We start from the raw sequence: 23,818 nt of genomic DNA, 5'->3' as shown, positions 1-23,818 counted from the left end.
AATAATTAAAAAAAACTCCCTGCAAACAAAAGTCGAGGTCCAGATGGATTCACTGGAGAATTCTACCAAAAATACAAAGAAGAAATACAAAAGTATACTGATCCTTCTCAAACTCTTCCAAAAAACGGAAGAGGAAGAAACACCCCCAAAGTCATTCTATGAAGCCACCATCATCCAGATATCAAAATCAGACAAAGACACTACCAAAAAAAATATTACAGGCCAATATCTTTCATGAATATAGATTGAAAAATCCTCAACACAAAATTAGCAAACTGAATCCAACAACATATAAAAAGGATCATACACCATGATCAAGCTGGCTTCATCCCAGGGTCACAAGTATGGTTCAACATACGCAATCAATGTGATACACCACATCAACAAAAGAAAAGATACACCACATGATCATCACAATACATGCAGAAAGGCATTTGATAAAAATTCAACATCCACTCATGATAAAAACTCTTACCAAAGTGGGTATAGAGGGAACGTACCTCAACATAATAAAAGCTATGTATGACAAACCCACTGTCAACTTAATACTAAAAGGTGAAAAGTTGAAAGCCTTCCCGCTAAAGTCTGGAACAAAACAAGGATGCCCACTCTCTATTTAACACAGTATTGGTTCTAGCCACAGCAATCACACAAGAAAAAGAAACAAAAGGTATCCAAATTGGAAGAGAAGAGGTAAAACTGTCATTATATGCAGATGATATGATACTATATAGAGAAAACCCTAAAGACTGCACATAAAAACTACTTGAACTGATAAATATATTCAACAAGGTAGCAGGGTACAAGATTAACATACAGAAATCTGTTGCATTTCTTTACAATAACAATATCAGAAAGAGAAAGTAAAAAAAAATCCCTTTTAAAATTGCACCCAAAAAAATAGTTAGGAATAAACCTGACCAAGGAGGTGAAAGACCTATATGCTGAGAACTATAAAATATTAATATAGGAAATTAAAGATGATTCAAAGAAATGGAAAGATATCCCACTCTCTTGGATAGGAAGAATTAACATTGTTAAAATGGCCATACTACCCAAAGCAATCTACAGATTTAATGCAATCCCGACCAAATTAACCAGACATTTTCTGGTTAATTAACTAGAACAAATAATCCTAAATTTAGACAGAACCATAAAAGACCCAGAATTGACAAAGCAGTCCTGAGGACAAAGAACAAAGCTGGAGGCATAACTCTCCCAGACTTCAGACAATACCACAAAGCTACAGTAATCAAAACAGTGTGGTACTGGCATAAAAACAGACAGGTGGAGCAATGGAACAGAATAGAGAGCCCATAAATAAACCCACACGCCTACAGTCAATTAATCTTCAACAAAGAAGGCAAGAATATACAATGGAGAAGAGACAGTCTCTTCAGCAAGTGGTGTTGGGAAAGCTGAACAGCCGCATGTAAATCAATGAAGTTAGAACACACCCTCATACCATACACAAAATAAACTCAAAATGGCTTGACTATAAGACATGACACCACAAAACCCCTAGAAGTGGACACAGGCAAAACATTCTCTAACATAAATCACATCAATGATTTCTTAGGTCAGTCTCCCAAGGCAATAGAAATAAAAGCAAAACAAACAAATGGGACCTAATCAAACTAATGAGCTTTTGCACAGCAAAGGAAACCATATGCAAAATTAAAAGACAACCTATGGACTGGGAGAAGATATTTACAAATGCAACTGACAAGGGCTTAATTTCCAAAATATACAAACAGCTCATAAACTCAATAATAAAAAAAAATCCAATCAAAAAATGGACAGAAGACCTAAACAGACATTTCTCCAAAGAAGACATACAGATAGCCAATAGGCACATGAAAAGATGTTCAACATCACTAATTACTAGAGAAATACAAATCAAAACTATCATGAGGTACCACCTCACACCAGTAAGAATGGTCATCATTAAAAAGTCTACAAATAGAAGATGGCAGTGTGGGAAGATAAGAGATAGCATCTCCCCACAACTAGGGTGCCTGCCTGCCACTGGTGGGAGACACTGATGCCCAAGGAGATGGGAGGAACCCCAGAGTGAACTGGTAGGATGTAGGAGGACCAAGAGGGGAGGAGAAGTGGAGGCCAGACAAGATAGCACCTCTGAGGCCAGAGAGATCAAGAGAGGCAGGTTGGAGGGACTCTCTAGGAAGAGCAGGAGAGGAGTGGAGGGCGATCTCCTGGCCCACTCGGGCCGGGGAACTTGCTGAGCTGCCAAGCCGGTTGCCCTGCCTCCAAAGCCCCATCCAGGCCGTGTGGGTCCTGGGGGCATAGGAGGGAGGCCAGGGGAGATCAGGAGTGGTAGGCAGGAGGGGACAGCCAGGAGGAGCGGAAGAGGAGAGGAGGGTGACTGCCCCGCCCGCTCAGGCCTTGGGAGCTTGCTGAGGTCCCAGGCTGAGCCCCTGCCCTCCAAAGCCCCCTCCAGGCCACATGGGTCCTTGGGGGCACCGTAGGGAGCCCGGGGGGTGGGGTGGTGGACCAGGAGAGGCAGGCGGGAGGGGCCCTCAGGAAGGATCAAGAGATGAGTGGAGGGTGATTGCCCCACCCACTGGGGCCCAGTGAGCCTGCTGAGCTCCCATGCGGATGCTCTGCCCTCCAAAGCCCCCTCTAGGCCATGTGGGTCCTTGGGGGCATAGGAGGGAGGCCAGGGAGATCAGGAGAGGCAGGCAGGAGGTGTCGTCCCAGACCCCAGTCCAGAGGAGCAGGAGAGGAGGGGATTTGCCCCCCCTACTTAAGCCCAGGAAGCCTGCTGGGCTCCCTGGTGAGGTACCCTGCTCTCTGAAACCAGGGGTGGGGGGCACGCCTGGGTCCCTTATGTTCCTTGAGCCTAAGCCCCACCCCCACAGCCCCCAGGGCATTTTCCAGCCCTGTGGGTCCTGACCATTGGCCCCACCCACAATCCAAACCTTGCCCTTGCTTAGGCCCCACCTTCCACAGCCAAGGCCTTCCCGCCCCACCCCTTTTTTTCCTTTTCCCTCCTGCTCTTTCTTATTATTGTGTTACTGATGTTCCTTCCGGTTGTTGATTCATCTATATTTTAATTTTTACATTCTTTCTAACATATCTGTTAGTTTCCTAGTCTAATTTTTTTACTTTGTTATTGTTCTCTTTTTTTTCTTTTTTGCTGCCCCACATGGCTTGCAGGATCTTGATTCACAAGCCTGGGGTCAGGCAGAAGCTCCTGCAATGGGAGCTCTGAGTCCAAACCACTGGACTAGCAGAGAACCTCAGACCCCAGGGAATATTCATCAGAATGAGGTCTCACAGAGTTCCTCATCTCAGCACCAAGACCCAGCTCTAACCAATAGCCTACAAACTCCAGTGTTGGAAGCCTCAGGCCAAAAACCCAGTAAAACAGGAACACAATCTCACTCATAAAAAGAAAAAAAAATGAGATGGCAAAAAAATATGTCACAGATGAAGGAGCAAGGTAAAAATCTACAAGACCAAATAAATGAAGAGCAAATAGCAATCTATCAGAAAAAGAATTCAGACTAATGATAGTAAAGATGATCCAGAATATCGGAAATAGAATGGAAGCATGGATTGAGAAAATACAAGAAATGTTTAACAAAGATCTAGAAGAACTAAAGAACAAACAAACAGATATGAACAACACAATAACTGAAATGAAAAATACCCTAGAAGGAATCCATAACAGAATAACAGAGGCAGAAGAATGAGTAAGTGAGCTGGAAGACAAAATGGTGGAAATAACTGCTGAGGAGCAGAATAAAGAAAAAAGAATGAAAAAGAATTGAAGACAATCTCAGAGACTTCTGGGACAACACTAAATGCACCAACATTTGAACTATAGGGATCCCAGAAGAAGAAGAGAAAAATAAACGTTCTGAGAAAATATTTGAAGACATTATAGTGGAAAATTTCCCTAACATGGGAAAGAAAAGAGTCACCCAAGTCCAGGAAGCACAGAGAGTCCCATACAGGATAAACCCTAGGAAAAACACACCAAGACATGTATTAATCAAACTAACAGAAATTAAATTCAAAGAAAAAATATTAAAAGCAGCAAAGGAAAAAAAAAACATACAAAGGAATCCCCATAAGGTTATCAGCTGATTTTTCAGTGGAAGCTCTGGAGGCCAAAAGGGAGTGGCAGGATATGCTTAAAGTGATGAAAGAGAAAAACCTACAACCAAGATTACTCTACCCAGCAAGGATCTCACTCAGATTCAATGGAGAAGTCAAAAGCTTTTCAGACAAACAAAAGCTAAAAGAATTCAACATTACCAAACCAGCTTTACAACGAATGCTAAAGAAACTTCACTAAGCAGGAAATACAAGAGAAGAAAGAGACACACACAAAAAAACCCCAAAACAATTAAGAAAATGGTAATAGGAATACACATATCGATAATAATCTTGAATGTAAATGGATTAAATGCCCCAACAAAAAGACAAAGACTGGCTGAATGGATACAAAAACAAGACCCATATATATGCTGTCTACAAGAGACCCATTTCGGACCTAGGGACACATAAAGACTGAAAGTGAAGGGATGGAAAAAGATATTCTACACAAATGGAAATCAAAAGAAAGCTGGAGTAGCAATACATATATTAGATAAAATAGACTTTAAAATAAAGACTGTTACAAGAGATAAGGAGGGACACTACATAATGATCAAAGGATCAATCCAAGAAGAAGATATAACAAGTATAAATATATATGCACCCAACATAGGAGCACCTCAATACATAAGGCAAATGCTAACAACCATGAATGGAGAAAGTGACAGTAACACAATAATAGTAGGGGACTTTAACACCCCACTCACACCAATGGACAGATCATCCAAACAGAAAATAAATAAGGGAACACAAGATTTAAATGACACAATAGACCAGATAGATCTAACTGATATTTACAGAACTTTCCACCCAAAAGTGGCAGAATACACTTTCTTTTCAAGTGCACATGGAACATTCTCCAGGATAGATCACATCTTGGGTCACAAATCAAGCCTTGGAAAATTTAAGAAAACTGAAATCATATCAAGCATCTTTTCTGACCACAACACTATGAGATCAGAAATCAATTAAAGGAAAAAAACTATAAAAAACAAATACATGGAGGCTAAACAGTGTGCTACTAAATAACCAAGAGATCACTGAAGAAATCAAAGAATAAAGAAATACGTAGAAATAAATGACAATGAAAACACGACGACCCAAAACCTATGGGACACAGCAAAAGCAGTTCTAAGAGGGAAGTCTACAGCAATTCAATCTCACTTCAAGAAACAAGAAAAATCTCAAATAAACAATCTAACCCTACACTTAAAACAACTAAAGAAAAACAAAGAAAACCCAAAGTCAGTAGAAGGAAAGAAATCAAAAATATCAGAGCAGAAATAAATGAAATAGAAATTAAGAAAAAAATAGCAAAGATCAATAAAACTAAAAGCTGGTTCTTTGAGAAGATAAACAAAATTCATAAATCCTTAGCCAGACTAATCAAGAAAAAAAGGGAGAAGCCTCAAATCAATATAATCAGAAATGAAAAAGGAGAAATTGGTCTTCCCTGGTGGCTCAGTAGTTGAGAGTCCACCTGCCGATGCAGGGGACACGGGTTCATTACCGGTCCAGGAAGATGCCACATGCCTCAAAGCAGCTGGGCCCATGAGCCATGGCCACTGAGCCTGCACATCCGGAGCCTGTGCTCCACAACGGCAGAGGCCACAACAGTGAGAGGCCTGCGTACCGCAAAAAAAAAAAAAAAAAAAAAAAAAAAAAAAAAGGAGAAACCACAACTGACACTGCAGAAATACAAAGGATTATAAGAGACTACTACAAACAACTATAGGCTAATAAAATGGACAACCACGAAGAAATGGACAAATTCTTAGAAAGGTACAATTTTCCAAGACTGAACCAGGAAGAATCAGAAAATAATATAAACAGACCTATCACAAGTAATGAAATTGAAGCCATAATTAAAAATCTTCCAACAAACAAAAGTCCAGGACCAGTGGCTTCACAGGTAAATTCTATCAAACATTTAGAGAAGAGTTAACACTGATCCTTCTCAAACTCTTCCAAAAACCTGCAGAGGGAGAAACACTCCCAATTTCATTCTATGAAGCCACCATCACCCTGATACCAAAACCAGAAACAGATATGACAAAATAGAAAATTATAGACCAATATCACTGGTGAACATAGATGCAAAAATCCTGAACAAAATACTAGCAAACAGAATCCAACAGCACATTAAAAGGATCATACACCATGATCAAGTGGGATTTATCCCAGGGATGCAAGAATTCTTCAATATATGCAAATCAATCAATGTGATACACCACATTAACAAATTAAGGAATAAAAACTATATGATCATCTCAATAGATGCCGAAAAGCTTTTGACAAAATTCAACACCCATTTATGATAAAAACTCTCCAGAAAATGGGCATAGAGGGAATCTACCTCAACATAATAAAGGCCATAAATGACGAATCCACAGCAAATATCAAACTCGATGGTGAAAAACTGAAAGCATTTCCACTAGGATCAGGAAGAAGACAAGGATGTCCACTCTCTCCACTCTTATTCAACACAGTTTTGGAAGTCCTAGCCACGGCAATCAGAGAAGAAAAAGAAATAAAAGGAATACAAATTGGAAAAGAAGAAGTAAAATTGTCACTCTTTGCTGATGATGTGATACTATACATAAAAAATCTTAAAGATGCCACTGGAAAACTACAACTAATCAATGAATTTGGTAAGCTTTCAGGATACAAAATTAATGCACAGAAATCTCTGGCATTCCTATACACCAACAATGAAAAATCAGAAAGAGAAATTAAGGAAACACTCCTATTTACCATTTCAACAAAAAGAATAAAATACCTAGGAATAAACCTGCCTAAGGAGGCAAAAGACATGTACTCAGAAAACTATAAAACACTGATGAAAGAAATCAAAGATGACATAAACAGATGGAGAAATATACCATGTTCTTGGATTGGAAGAATCAATATTGTGAAAATGACTATACTGCCCAAAGCAATCTACAGATTCAATGCAATCCCTATCAAACTACCAATGGTATTCTTCACAGAATTAGAACAAAAAAATCTTACAATTCGTATGGTAACACAAAAGACCCCAAACAGCCAAAGCAATCTTGAGAAGGAAAAATGGAGTTGGAGGAATCAGGCTCCCCAACTTCAAACTATACCACAAAGCTACAGTAATTGAGACAGTATGGTACTGGTACAGAAACAGAAATATAAATCAATGGTACAGGATAGAATGCCCAGAGATAAACCCACACACGTATGGGCACCTAATTTACGACAAAGGAGGCAAAAACATACAATGGAGAAAAGACAGCCTCTTCAGTAAGTGGTGCTGGGAAAATTGGACAGCTACATGTAAAAGAATGATGTTAGAACACTCCCTAACACCATACACAAAAATAAACTCAAAATGGGTTAAAGACCTAAATGTAAGGCCAGACACTCTCAAACTCTTAGAGGAATACATAGGCAGAACACTCTATGACATCAATCACAGCAAGATCCTTTTTGACCCATCTCCTAGAGAAATGGAAATAAAAACAAAAATAAACAAATGGGCTCTAATGAAACTTAAAAGCTTTTGCACAGCAAAGGAAACTATAGACAAGATGAAAAGACAACCCTCAGAATGAGAGAAAATATCTGCAAACAAAGCAATAGAGAGGGTATAAACCTCCAAAATATACAAACAGCTCAAGGAGCTCAATATCAGAAAAACAATCCAGTTAAAAAGCAAGTGGAAGACCTAAATAGACATTTCACCAAGGAAGACATACAGATGGCCAAGTGGCACAAGAAAATATGCTCAACATCATTAATTATTAGAGAAATGCAAATCAAAACTACAATAAGGTATCACCTCACACAGGTCACAATGGCCATCATCAAAAAATCTACAAACAATAAATGCTGGAGAGTGTGTGGAGAAAAGGGAACCCTCTTGCACTGTTGGTGGGAATGTAAAGTGATACAAAGACTATGGAAAACAGTATGGAGGTCCCTTAAAAAACTAAAAATAGAACTACCATATGACCCAGCAATCCCACTACTGGGCATATATCCTGAGAAAAACATAATTCAAAGCTACAATGTTCATTGTAGCACTATTTACAATAGCCAGGACATGGAAGCAACCTAAATGTCCAACGACAGATGAATGGATAAAGAAGATGTGGCACATATATACAATGGAATATTACTCAGCCATAAAAGGAAACGAAATTGAGCTATTTGTAGTGAGGTGGATGGACCCAGAGTCTGTCATACAGAGTGAAGTAAGTCAGAAAGAGAAAAACAAATACCGTATGCTAACGCATATATAGAGAATCTAAAAAAACAAAAATGGTACTGATAAACCTAGTTGCAGGGCAGGGATAAAGAGGTAGACATCGACAATGGACTTGATGACATGGGGTGGGAGGGTGAAGCTGGGGCGAACTGAGAGTAGCATCGACGTATATACACTACCAAATGTAAAATAGTTGGCTGGTGGGAAGCAGCAGCACAGCACAGGGAGATAAGCTTGGTGCTTTGCAATGACCTAGAGGGGTGGGACAGGGAGGCTGGGAGGGAGGCTCAAGAGGGAGGGGATATGGGGATATGTATGCATATGGCTGATTCACTTTGTTGTACAACAGAAACTAACATAGCATTGTGAAGCAATTATACTCCAATAAAGATGTACTTTTTAAAAAAGTCTACAAATAATAAATACTGGAGAGGGTGTGGAGAATAGGGAACTCTCCTACAACATTGGTGGGATTGTAAATTGGTGCAGCCACTGTGGAAAACAGTATGTAGGTTCCTTAAAAAACTAAAAATAGAGTTGCCATATGATCCAGTAATCCCACTCCTGGACATATATCCAGACAAAACTATAATTCATAAAGATACATGGTCTCCAATGTTCATAGCAGCAGTATTCACAACAGCCAACACATGGAAACAACTTAAATGTCCATCGACAGATGAATGGATAAAGAAGATGTAGTATGTATTCACAATGGAATATTACTCATCCATAAAAAGAATGAAATAATGCCATTTGCAGCAACATGGATGGACCTAGAGATTATCACACTAAGTGAAGTCAGTCAAAAACACACAAATATCATATGATATCACTTATATGTGGAATCTAAAATATGGCACAAATGAACTTATTTATGAAACAGAAACAGACTCACAGATATAGAAAACAAACTTAGAAAGTCTACCCTTCCAAATTCAATTACATGATTCATTGCCAATGTTATTATTCACGTGTCAATAGGTTAACATTTTATAACTGTTCCCTTTTGCTTTGTAACTGAAGTAGAAACTACCAAATTGTCATTCTTTGAAATACTGAAGTCATCCATAACCAACTGGCCGCCAGATTCTACAAACTCATTTTCAAATCAACAAACATTTATTGGGCAATTACTGTAGTCCAGCATGGTGCTAGGTGCTAGGGATACAGATCAGAATATGGTGACCCAATGTCCTCAAGGAGTGCACTTTGGGCAAAACAAAATGGTAAGTCTAACTACATTGGAAATATATGTATACAAGTACGAAGTTGGCACAGAAGCATTAACGATATTTTGGGGGAGGTGGGAAGTTGTGGGGTGGAGTTTAGGGAAGATAACTTGAGAAAGTGACAATTGAGCGGTTTTAAAAGATGAGCAGGATTTCATCACACAGGTAAGGTGGGGGGACAGAGAATTGAATGACATTTTGATAAGAAGCTCATATACAAGAAAAAGCATGACATTTGTAGAAAGATGGATAGTTTAGTACAGACGAAGCATGAAGTATAAACAGGAAATGCAGCAAGATTTGTAGGAGCCAGATTGTGAAAAATCTTATATTGCAATCTGAGGGGAATTAGATATTATTTTGAAGGCAAATGGGCAGGAAAAGAAATAGGATATAATGTGAAGAATTTTTGAAGTGGGGAGTAGCATGATCAGGTTTATTTTTAAGAATGAAAACTGTCAGCATTGCAAAGCAGAGGCTGGAGGGCATGAGACTAGAGATGAGGATCTTGTGAGAAGCTAGAGCAAGGAGGAGAGATCAAGGACTAAACTAAGTAGTATCAGAGGAAATGGAAAAGGGAAGATGGATCAGAGAGGAATTACTGGGTTGACTAGAAGGCAAACCAGCATAGTGGTGTTAAGAACATAATTTTAGAGCCAGACATTCATTTACCCACTATGTAACCATAGGAAGTAAGATCATCTAAATGTTCATTTTCCCAACCATAAAATGAAGTGAACCAGTACCTTCCTCACAGGCTTGTGATTAAGGATTTAGTGTGGGGGAAAAATGATAATGCACAAAAAGCATTTAGCACAGTGCCTGGCACAAAATAAGTGCTCAGTTAGTTACTATTTTTACTGCAACTATCAGGGAGAAGGAGGGATTGAGAATGATTCCCAAGTAGCTCAAATCTGATCTAGCTTTTCAATCCTACAGCCCAAGTCCTTTGTTTAGACCAGTGCTCCTCAAAGTATGGTCTCCAGACCAGCAGCAGCAGCATAATCTGAGAACTTGGTAGAAGTGCAAATTCTCAGACCCAGCAAGAACTACAGTTATAAACTTTAGAGGTGGTGGTCCCGCAATCTGTATTTTAACAAGCCCTCCCAGGTGATGATACTGTTATATGCTGACTGTGAGAATTACTGATTTAAACATTCATTTTCTCAACTGAGCTCTTAAAACAGTCTCTTAGAGTATCCCTCTCAGCAGTCTCTTTCCCTTGAATTCATCATACAGAAGAGCCATAGGCTTCCTAAAAAACATGCCACTCCTAGAGAGACCAGTATATGATTACCACCTCTAAGTCACAGGAAATGTTGGGCAAGTTTATTTAACCTATTTGGGCCTCAGTTTTCATATGTAAAAGGGAATATTAAACATGACACAAAATATCTAAAATAGTACCATCACCTAGGAGATGCTCCACAACTGATGGTTGAACCTACTATCTCACACTGTTGTCAGAAATTAAGTCACTTGATTAAAGTCATCCAACTTAATAAAAGAACCAAGATTAGAACACAAGTCTCCCAAGTATGAATTCTGGTTCCTTTCCTGAGACAAGGCTGTTCCTACATTATCAAGAACATTATTCCAAAAAACAAATTATGTTTCAGTATTGTCAGTTTGATGTACTATTTTCAAAGATGAAAACTCACATTCTTTAGAAATGAATGAATGAAGCTACATGGAAATTTTTCAATGGTAGCACTCAGTAAAAATTAAATCGTAAAATAAGTATACTTACCCGTTATCTAAACTTGAATATGTATACTAAATACAGAAATATTTGAAATAAAAAAGCAATTCCTTTATTTTTAAGCTTTATTTTATCACTCTTATCAAACAAACACACATCAGAAAGCATATCAACAGTGCATCTTATGGTAAGTCAGTTTACAACAAAACTGAACAAGGCAATTGTGTTTACAGATAAAGTTTTCAGCAAAAAACTATATGCAGTACAATTAATTAAAACGCAGTGTCCATACTTTTTAGTTATATAGGAAAGTGGAAAATAAAAGTTCTTTGCTACTCAGCAAGAAAAAACAGGTTTAAAAGACTTGAAATCAGAAATACAGGGATTTGAGAAAAGAAATTCTTGGTACTGATACACATCTACATTTATAGTCCCACTTAGTTATTAAAAAAAAAAAAAAAAACTCACAGAATAGTAAGACATCACCAAGAACAGAGAACCATAGTGCCAAGAAATGCCAAGACCAATACGCTATTGAAACAACTGGTAGAAATGTTATAGACAACTATTCACTATGTACTGTAATATTCTTGTAGTTCTGAGGTGAAGGTAAACCAACAGGAGAGAATACTCCTTATAACTGGCTTTGGTTTAAGTGATCGTTCACATTTTTTCTAACCATACCTTCTAATCAAAAAACATAGCAATTACATGTTATTGAGGGAAAATAGTAGTTGGTTTTAATATTCACAACCAGCCACTCCAGTGCTGATATGGGAAGCCATAAACTGTTAAAAATCTATTAATCATAACTGGATTTCAAAGAGTGACCAAAAGATAACAACGATGGAGCCCTTTGGGGGAAAAAAAATCCCTTCCACCCCAGATTTGCCACTGTTAAGAGGATATAAAGGAATGTTAAATTACTGAAGATTTTTTTTTCAAAAAAATTAAGAATGAAGGAGTTAAATCCTGCTGGAAAAAGATATGACAGCTTTACACTCTGCAAAGTAAATATTCTACAGAGATGCAGCTTAACTTTTTTTTATTATAATAAACACTACTTACTTCTTCATAAGGTGCTATAACACTGCAGCTAGTGCATACTGATGCCACCCACTGTACCCACTGTGCAAAGGGAAATAAGGAGATGGCTAATCCCGTTTCTTTCTGATCCTTGATTTGCATAAGTGTTAATGTATACCAAATACACAAAAGATGGAGTTTAACTTAAATATTTATTTTAAAAAATTAGACCAAACTTAATATGGATATTTAGTCTGATCTCATACACTCTAAAAATAATTTTCTGGGGAAACAATGATGAGGAATGTGTAGAAATGGCAACGTTTCTATGTTACAGGTACCAAACCTGGATTTTTTAAAATAAATATCATTTTTAGGTCATAAACTATATGAACAATTAATAACACCAATAAGGAAGCTATTTTCTTCCCCTCATCTATTTTTATTACTTATCTTTCTCTTCTTTACTCTTAAATTTGGCAGACTTCTGACAACTCATGCTAATAAAATAATACAGCTATAGATAATTCAAATAACTGAAAAGATTTTTGAGTCCACAAATGCATGATTTTGGATGTGTGATTTAGAACACCTCACTACATTTGCTTTTACACACTCACTGTCCTGACATGAATACTATTAAGGAGAGAGCTTAGAAGGGAAAGGCAATTCCAACCTGGGATAGAAGTGACTATGAATAATTCTCTTGCTGACAATCAAGAGTTTATGATAACAAATAGCTCTGATGTTTACATAAGGGTTTCCCAAAAAAGAACAAAAATTTTGACAATTCCAGTTTTGGGGTTTTTTCCTTCAGAATGTGACTTATTTTCATTATACAAAGTAGTGTAACAAAAGAAGCTCTTTTCTGCACAACACAACAAGGATCAATGGTCATATAAGGCAAAATAAGACACAAAGCTTCTCTTTGCTTTTAAATTAAAGTACCACAAAGCTAGGTCATAAAACATACATGACTTTCAAAAAAAATCAATTTTCTTTAGGATATTGTGACAGCTACTCTATGTAATGGGAAATAACACTCAGGCAATCATTTGATAAATTTCCCATGAATTCCAGCATTTATGGTGTCACAAACATAACTGCCATGATTATGACAACTCTCTGAAAAGCACAAATAAAGCAAATAAAACATTAATCCTTCTAAACAGTATAAGGGACAACAAAAGTGCTGAGCTGTAGGAAAATGAATAAAAACTTCATATCAGGAGAACAAAGACTGTAAACTATATATCTTATATCCTGAAGATCACCTTCATGACCACCTATAAAATAAACAATTTCCTAAATGCTCTCTGGTTTATAGATATTTCTTTTACAGCCCATTTCTCCGAAAAAATTGCAGCAGAAATAGTTAAAATTGTTTACCTTCTTAAATATCCATTAGTACTTGTCAATTGCATGTCACTGTGTAAATCTACTAGTCATTCACTGTGTGAATTTAAAAAGCAGTGAAAGACACTGCAGGAGGGGAGGTGGCTAAGACAACAAACATGATACACCCTGTGGTGTCAGGGAGAGAAGCAGCTAACCTAACACAAAACAAAATCTTTAAAATTTGGGGTGCTTCAAAAACTAAAACATCCATGTTCCTCTATAACTAAGAAAATATAACTTACCCAAATATACCATAAGAGGCTCAGATGAATTCCATATCATAGAGATTCAACAGTCTTATATTCATTGAGAAAGCTAGAAAGTAATACTAACCTGAAAAGGCTAACATCTCAAAGTAAAGGTGATTTATTGAGCACCTTAAGAAGAAATGGAAATTCTTTTGAGCTAATTGTGACCAAAGGCTGGTCTGTATTGTGACCACACTTGACAAGAAATAAATAAATTTTATCAGAGCTAGAGTAATAAGATTTGAAGAAGGAACCTAATATTAAAAATGGAACTAGATCCAAGGAAGAATTTGACTCTGTCACATAACTCTGGCTTTCCATTATATGTAATATTGGGGAAAAAAATCAAATATGAATAGTTTTACACATATAAAAAAAGGCAAACCCAGGCAGTTTTGGAGTTTTATATTACGTGACTCAATCCAAAAGTTATTCCAAGGAAAAGGCAAAGGAGCAATAATTATCATCATTTGGGAAGCTTTCACCCAAATGAGTTTTAATATTTTCCAGGAAACACAAGGCACTTGCTTAAATCTTTGACTGTCTACACATCCACCAGACTAAAAGTCATGATGCAATTCCATCTGTACACTTATCTGAATAAAGCCACCTAGCACGTACCTTTGCATAAAAGTCCAGGTAAAACACGTGGTTACTGAGTGTCTCCCCGACTCCCTCACCCAGTAACTATATCATCAGTTACTATGGTGCTGATTTTCATTAAACTATAAAAAATAAAATGTCATGCTGCCAAGTATAACTAATAGTAGAAATTATGTAAGATAGGCCTAATTTTATAAGGTCAGAATATAAGCCTAAAAAGATAATGATGCCAAAATGCCAGTTACCTGCATTTGAGGAGTAACTCAAGTGAGCCATAAAACAGCATCTGAGTATTGTAACTCTGACTATAATTTATTCCATAAAGGTAACTGATTCCCTTACCAGGGTGAAAGCCCAGTGTACTAAGACAGAAACAAACCTCATAGTTTCTTCAACTTCCTTTTCATGGCAGCACTCTTTCTGGCAGCATTCCTTATAATAAATTTGCTCAAAGGTTAAAATATAAGTACAAGCAATATGAATCTAGAAGGCAAGTTAAATAAGAATTGAGATTTTTTAAAAAGGTTAATTTAACATAGCTCAGCCCTCTTTATTTAGCAGCTGGAATACCAAAAAGAAGGCAATACTTGTCTCAATGAAAACAGGGAGAAGGATGAGTAAAACTATATTTATGGTTTTGTTCTAAAAGAAGCCTAGTATTGGCTCAAGGCATAGCAGAGAGGGAATTTTTCTCTAAAGAGCTGCTATACTGATGGCCACAAAACAAGGAAGACATTCAGTAATAATAAATGCATTCTCTTATTGCATGAGGCTCATTTTGTTACTCCTTTAAAATGCAGCAAATAGTTTCTTTTAGCAGTGCTATCTTTCACTGAGATGTCCAACTCTACTTATTCTTCTCTAAATACAGCATTAAAGTTTTGAAAGTAGCCAACTAGCGACCTCCTCCACATATGTTTCCAAGGAACCAAAGATTTCCTATAGAATTATCAATTTACATGCCTTTTCTGGGACAAAAATGTACCATGGAATAATAAAGAAGAAACTGGAAGGCAAGAGGGAAGGAAGCAGAGATATTAATTTAGGGAAAGAAAAACTACCTGAGATAAAATTTTCCCAAAATGGTAGGGGTTAAGTGACATGAACCCTCACATGTTTACCCTACCTCTCAAAAAGAAAATTTCTGTCTTTAAAACTTCAAGGAATCAAAATCTCTGTGTATATATTTCATCCTAAAGGATCATGAAAACTGCATCATTCAATATTTGGTTCAAGTTTAAAAAAGATAACAAGATTAAACTTCTTATAATATCAGAAGAGGGAGGGAGAATCTGCAAATGTCATCTTTGGTAGTAATGGGCTAAGAGCTATAAAATAACAATTTAAATCAAAGGAGGCACCTCCATTCAATTTTGTGGCTTAAATATAAAATATTTAATTCAATGCATGGTTACTTAGGCTCATCAATTATTCCCTCAGCTCCCTTAAAATCTAGTTAGCATCTTCTGTAATAAAATTCTACAGTGTTAAACACTACATATACGCATGAATACATCAGCAATAAGAAGACGATCAAAGAATGCTGTGAAATTCAGCATCAAGATGTTAGCAGCATACTGCAACATTAAGCTTAGAAGCCTACCTGCAGTTTATTTGTAAGGATTTTTCTTTTTGGTGGTAGTGGGGGGAGGGAGAATGAGAAAGGTATATGTGCTAACCTAGAATACTTGCCCTTAAAAAGAATTCATTTGCATTCTGTGTTCATCAGTATGTATGGAAAGACCTGGTGTTTTTAATCACCATGGAAGCTGCTACCATACAAACATTTATGTTTTAGGAAAGCTTCGGTCTCCACAATACTCTCTTGAATTTTTATTTGAAACCAAACCAGCTAATCAACCTCTGAAAAGGCCAAAATGAAAAATAATAGCTCTTCCTTCTAAGGGCACATATTAGAAGCTTACTCTACAGTTCTCCCTTGGAAGCCACGCCACAGATCTTTTGGCAATTCATTATACCAAATTTGGCTTCATAACAAATATTAAGGAAGGAGAGTCCTGAATAATTAGGTAACTGTGAATAACTAAACTATCAAATGGTAATTGTCTGAAAAGGGTAAAATAATTCATCCTCTAAGACATAAATTCTTAATTGGGCTCTCAATAACCTGCATGGCACACACAAGGAAAGACTATATGAGGAGGCTTCCAGCAGGGAAAGATATAAAAGCTTTTTCCTTAGGAAAATAAATAAATAAATAAATTTTTCATTTAGTTAAGAAAACAAAAAATTCATAACCTGTATACTTTTCTTTTTTTGTATAATCAGTGCTTTATAAAGGTTTCCTAAGATTTAAACCTTTGAAGACAATCTACTGTAAAGTGGGAGGAATCCATAATTATAATTCCTAAAACCATGTAGTCAACCTGTGCCCGTGAACTCATGAATACTAGTTTCTTCTATTGGGGGACACATTAGATTGCTATGAATCTTTTAAAGAATTCTTCGTAAGTTTTTCTTCTTTTCTATTTCCACCTTATTATAGCTACACCTTACTTAACTTCCTTGTAATCAGAAGTCAGATCACCTGACCACCTAGGATGCTTTCCTCTAACTTCTCTTCAGCTAAGGATAGAGGTAAAGAATGGGGGAAGAGGAAAAGAAGGAGTGGGAGGGAGATGAGAGAGAGAAAGAAAGAAAGAATCCTTGACTATGTACCCTTTGCCTATTTTTTTTTCCTTTTCCCTTCACTGAATAACTAATTCTTTCTTTTTGACCCATGTCAATTTTTCATCATAGTAGACAGAACTCTATCTTGAGAAATTTTACAGTGATCCTAGAAGATTCAGTTCAAAACAGATGAGCTAATGCAGGGTCTAAAGCAGACTGAAAGAAGGGGCAATTTATGTGTACCAAAACTTTTACAAGAGTTTTCTCACTTTAAGAGAGTTTCAGTGTAACCCAGTTTATAGACTTGTGTGTTCTGGGCCTCTCAGGAATGAATTATTTTCTCATTTCATTCTATCAGACAGACCGACTCCCAAAAAACTTGTATCCTAAATCTTACAGATATTAAACAGGTAGGGAAGAGATGGGCATAGTCTGTAGTAACTCACAAGATTCACACTATAAAGAAAGCTACTCAAATTTTCTCTAATCTTTCACACCTGCACACTCACTCGAGCATACATACTGGACATAAAAATTGTGCAAGATCAAGCATTAGATTTCTATTTTAAAAGCCTTAATTTTAAAAAAAATGTAGATAGGCTCACTGCAGTTTCTTTAAAGGAATATTCAGTACTACAGTACTCCTTTAAAAAAATTCATAACTCAGTGTTAAGAACACAGTAGGGAATTGCTGCTTAACAATTACTTAACATTACTGAGAGCATCCAGTGCCAACTACAGATATCAATGAGGAAGACCCCTCTGACAACATAAAGGAATAATCTGTAAGTGATGTCACCAACTCTAACAAATTTGTTAATAATATTCACTACAACATGATATTATTCATCCTTGCTTCATGATCACATGAGAGTTAATATCTTTTTAGGTTACATACTGAAGAGCAGCACTTGCCCTACTGCACAAAAAAAGGTTGCCCACATGGATGCTCTAAAACCCCTCAATGTATAGCTGAGAGGTCTTGTCCTACTCAGTGCCAAATGTTTGCAATGCAGTCACTGCTTGAGCAATGGCTGCACATTGGTAGGATTGAATAAATATACAAAGTATTCCCTTAAAATGATAAGGGGGTACTTCTTCATTCAGATGTAGAATACAATAACCCAGGAAATAGAAGAGGAGAAACAGGAAATAGTCCTTAGGTTATTGATTAAAGCAAAGTTTGATACAGATATCCCCTCTTGTAGGCACTCAGTGGGTAAAATGTAGCCACAACAAACTTCCCATCAAACATCCTTCCAGTCAGTAATTTCTGAGCAGCTTTGGAATCACCAGCATTTGCATACTCAACAAAGACCTGTAAGAGGACAGAGAAAACAAAGTAACTTCATTTTTATCAAAATTGTTTTAGAACAGTGCTTCTCCAACTTTAATGTGTGTGTGTGTGTATATATGTGTGTGTGTGTGTATACACACACACACACACATATATACACATATATATATATATGAATCACTTGGGGACCTTGTTACAATGCAGATTCTACTTCAGTAGATCTAAGGTGGGGCCTGAGTCTCTGCATTTCTAAACAGACTTCCAGGTGATGCCAATGCTGCTGGTCCATGTACCACATTTTTGAACAGCAAAGTTTAGAATACTTCCTTAGAACTCATTTCAATCCTGAAAAATTCCATCAAAACATACATCCTTTTGTCAAGTTCAAAAAGGAGTACTGAATAGTGCTAGACACTTGCTGAAGACAGGGCTGAACAGCCCAGAGAACAACAACATTTCGACAGTGTCTCAAAGAAGATTTGCAGAAGCCACAACTATAGTAAGGAAGAGATTTAAAACTAGGTAATTTCCTTTCCCATAGGTAAATGAAATAGCATAATAATTTATTAGTTCTTTTTGATGATCTAAAGCAAAAGTTACAGGGAGGTGACATGACTTGAAATGATTTGTCCTCAGTTACCCATAAATACATGAGCCAGGAAAAGAACTGACTTCCCTGCTCAGTTGTATGCCTCATTTCTTACATCAATATTCTTCAAACTGAGGTGCGAGCATCCTAGGACACTCAGAGACTTTCAAAGTGGAAGCAAGAATAGACAGTTTTAAGGACATCAATTTCCAAATTCTTAACTTTCATTTGTACCTTTTCCTAAAACTGGATCTACCTAGAAGTTCAGGCAGGTTATCCCTTTTCATTTCCCCTTACATAGGATCCCTTTTCCCAGTTGACAAAGCAAAGTTATTACCAAAGGGCATAAAAACCTTCAGGGCATAAAAAGAAGCAATTACAAATACAGTACTTTTTTTTAATGGACTGTTTCTTCATTGATAAACAAAGCTCCATGCCCTGCCTATGACTGGTCACTCCCTGTCTCATGCAAATATTTCTGTTAAGGATGATGTGTGACATTAGACCTAGGATATTTTGGCCTGTGATGGGATTTTCTGAATTCATATTTACTGTAAAAGGGATTTCGTCTCTTCCATTCTATGACATTTTAAGCTATGCATACCCTTGAACACAAAGTAGAGACCATCCAGCACTAAAAATTGATGCTCAATTTTTCACCTATTATACTTAATATTTTATATCTTTTTCTTACCAAAAAAAAGTGCTTAGCTGCAGTTTCTAGTAATATATACTCTTTCACTAAATACAAAAGGAAGATTAGATGATGTCCAGTGAGAAAAATGAAGCTCTTTCTGATTTTTTAAAATTGATTCATAATTACTCCAGAATCCATATATCAAAGTTCAATAAATGAGTAGACATGCAATTATAGAAGGAATACCAAGATTTCTATCAGATTCCTTGCTTCATAGATAACCTATAATTTTACACATTACATCATTCTGAACTAAATAAAGAGGAAACATATTTTATAACTTACTATGTAATAAAATAATTATATTAGAGCTCTATCATTTTAATCTTGACTACTTTTTATAATTGTAAGATGCATTCCATAGTCTACTTTCCAGTATTTTTTTAATATTCCTTAAAAAAAAAATGTTAATTTGAATTGAAATAGTCAAACTGGCTTTACCAACTAGGCAACAGACATTTTCAATAACCCAAAGAAGTTAAATCTGTGATTCTAAGAGTTTATCAAAAGTTGCTTTCACTGTCCAGTGAATGTCAGTAGAAGTTTCTTATTTCTTTTGGTGATAAAGCAAATGTCTTCTTGCTCATAAAGACTTATTTTTTTCATATCATCTTAAAGATGGATACTTCTCCACTGAAAATACTCCCCTGTTTCTCTATGCTGTGTTTCCCATTCTATTTTGACCACTCAGATTAATATCGAGTAAGATCACATTAGTCCTCAATTCAAAATCTTCCAATACCTTCCCTTCTCATTCAGAGTAAAAGCCAATGTTATCTCAAAGGCCTACAAGCCTCACTCTACTTGATCTGTCCCTTACACTCCCATACTTCCTTGATCTAATCTCCCACTACTCCCCATTTTTCTCACTCTGCATAGCCACACTGACCTCCTCAAACCTAGCAGGCATACTCAGGACCTTGGAACTTGCTGTTCTCTTTGCTGGAATTCTCTTCCTTACCTCCTTCAAATTTTGACTCAAGTGTAAACCACTAGTGCTTCCTCACCTGCCTATTTCAAACTGCAATCCACCCCTCCACAGCACTCTTTAAATCTCTTCTCCAATCTCTTTTTCCCCATAGCACTTTTCACTATATATTCTTTTCTTTTGATCACTGTTGTATCCCAGTGCCTAGAAAATAACAGATGCTCAATAAATACTGGTTGAACAAATAAGCAGCAATGATGTATTCAGTATGTTCCTGACACTGAATGAGGTAAGTGCCTTTATTACTAGACTGGCAATAATAACTTTTCACTAAGACTGGAGTGAGATTTTGGTTTTTTTTTAGTTGCCAAGAATTTTCATAATATTGAACGATGAAAAACAAAATCTACAACCAGAGGGTATTTCACCCACCAGGGGACATTTGGCACTGTCTAGAGACATTTTTGGTGTCACAACAGAGGAGGAGGGTGGAGGGGGGGCATCTAGTGAGTAGAGGCCAGGGATGCTGCTAAACATCCTATAATGTACATGACAGCTCCCCCAACAAAGAATTATCCAGCTCAATGTTAGTGGTGTTGAGGTTGAGAAACACTTAGAGTAAAACAATATTCTGTTTTCTGAAAAATAAAAAAAAACTACAGATAAAAGAAAGATTTAATTTAGGATACAGAGTTTTCTTTAGAAACTGTGATCATAGTTTTAGCCTATACATTTTATAGATGAAAAACCTACGGTTCATCACAAAGCTAGTCAAGTTGAAACTGGAACTCAGCTTTCAGGATTCTCAGTCCAGTGTATGTTCCTTGTTTAAATTATCACTGATAATTCTATTACAATCAGAATCTAACCTAAATGGTTTTCTAACTATACTTAATTAGAACAAAATTGGGCCAAATATTTCTGTAGCTGACCCTGACCTAAATTAGCATATGATTCAGCTGGCCTGTATATAATGGCTTAAAAGTAGGTTAATATTTTTTTTAAAAAAACAAATTTTAACAGACAAAAAAGTACATGCATATTATAGAACTTTTGGAAAAAGTGAAAAGTACAAGAAAATAAAAACAGCCATAAGGCAAAATTCATAATCCCTAGCAACACTCTGTGTACATCTTTCTACAAAATTAAAACATTTTGTACAGGATTTTAATAACCTCTGAATCATTCTGGAATTATGAAAATATTCACTTACTTGTCCTCTGCCAGGATTTTCTTTTGGAACAAGGAGAGATACCACTGGTCCATATTTTTGACACTCCTCTTTTACATCTTCTACAACATCTGGTTATTAATAAACACAACAGTAATCAGATGTAATTAACGAGCATTCATTATTTTCATATTTTAAATTAAATTTTAAATTCAGGAATCCATATCTAAGTAATGAGGTCATTTTCTATAACTTCTAAAATTAAGCTTAAGTTAAGAACAATATAAATTCAATGCATTTAATAATTTTCTTTTTATATTTTAATTTGTTTTGAATAGTTAATACATTCAAGTGATTCGAAATACAAAAAAATAGTCTCCTTCCCACTTTCCAAAATATCATTCTGTTCCTCTCCCTGAAGACAATAAACATTATCAGTTTCTTCTGTACCCTTCCATAAATCTTATAAGCTTATACAAGCAAACATGATCATATATGCTTTAAGTAAAAAGTTCCAATCTTGCTTTTTTAAAATTAACATTACATTTTTAGAACTTTCACTACCATTAAATGAAATTTTCTCATTTGTTTTTATGGCTGTGTAGTATTTCACTCTACACATGGTTGATAAATTCTCTGATGTGTCCTACTGCCGAATAATTAAACTATTCCCAAGCTTTTTCCATTATAAACAATACTGTAATAGATAAACTTGTACATATCTCATTTCACTTGTGTATTTCTAAATTAACTTTCTAGAAACAGAATTGCTAGGTCAAAATTGATATGAATTTGTAATTGTTAGAGTTACCAATTTGCCTTTCATAAAGGTTCACCAACTTAAACTCTCTCCAGTGATGTATGAGAATACGTTTTCCTGTACGTCACTCACAGGAGGGTTTTCATATATTTTCTTCACTGTCAATGTAATAGGTAACAAACATATCATAGTATGGTATTAACATTTCAATAAATGAGAATGAAATATGTGTGTGAGATACACTGTACATCCTTTCATATAAATTGTCTATTTGTATCCTCTACCCATTATCTACTGGCTTGATTTTTAGGGGTTCTTTCTGTGATAAGAGCTCTAATATTTTGTCTTTGGCGGTTTATGCAAGGTAAAATTTTCTGAATTAAAATTTTACCTCTTCAGAGTTTTGTGCCAGACTAGTAAAAGGCCTTCTCCACTCCAAGAATATATATATTTTTAATCTCCCATGATTTTTTAGTTAAATTTTTTTTCCTTTATTCTCTCCTTCCTGCCTGCCCTTCTTCCATCGTTCCTTCCTTCCCTCCTTTCTTTTTCTTTTTTCCCTGTTTTACTCCCTCCCTTACTTCTTTGTTTTGCTTTAAACTCTAACCTGTATATGATTTGCAATTTATTTTGGTCTAAAGTTGAATCTAACTTCTTCCCCACCACCATCAAGATTACAAGACAGCTGTCCTAACACTTATGATTTCTAGCAAGGCAAACTTACCTAAAACTAGTGTTATTTGAAGATGACCTTGCTAATTAGAACTAACAAGGCATTTACTGGTACTATATAGTCTGTTGCACTTTAGTTCACATAAGACTCTTAAACAGTAAGATTTAATAGCAACATTTAAACATTTCAATGCTCAATGTATTTAGAAGTAGAAAAAAGGAGTTACATAGCAATATACACAGAAAAGAGTAGGTATAGTCTACCCTAATGTTTATTCAAGAAAGTCCAAGCTTGAGTTTTACAGCAATACAAATTATTAGGAGGAGGCAGAATTAAGTACAGTAGGTAGACAGACTTAAAGGACTTAAGTAGTAATTTGAATTAGATGTCAAGATTATTTAGAACTACTGTACCATAAGGACCTGATTAAAACAATGCTAAGGGCAAGACTATTCTTTCAGATAAAAAGGCATCCTAAAAAAAAATAATAATAAA

At 36.2% G+C, this 23,818-nt stretch overlaps 1 protein-coding gene across 6 annotated transcripts in view; it reads right to left on the bottom strand.

Moving 5' to 3' along the window:
* Positions 1 to 23,818, bottom strand: part of UHMK1 (U2AF homology motif kinase 1) — a 111,595-nt gene that overhangs the window by 74,627 nt on the left and 13,150 nt on the right. For 5 of the 6 annotated variants that reach the window (XM_059037636.2, XM_067040042.1, XM_067040030.1 and 2 more), the window contains exon 7: positions 21,933 to 22,021. In XM_059037636.2, coding sequence (XP_058893619.1) covers positions 21,933 to 22,021 — 89 coding nt within the window. Of the gene's footprint in view, positions 1 to 11,413; positions 18,527 to 21,932; positions 22,022 to 23,818 lie in introns of those variants that run through there. The other variant, XM_059037674.2, reaches the window with a different exon arrangement.

Source organism: Kogia breviceps, chromosome 1 (assembly GCF_026419965.1).
Source record: "Kogia breviceps isolate mKogBre1 chromosome 1, mKogBre1 haplotype 1, whole genome shotgun sequence".
NCBI classification, from domain to species: domain Eukaryota; kingdom Metazoa; phylum Chordata; class Mammalia; order Artiodactyla; family Physeteridae; genus Kogia; species Kogia breviceps.
Note: the sequence above shows the minus strand (reverse complement) of the source record. Positions and strands in the feature narration are given on the sequence as shown.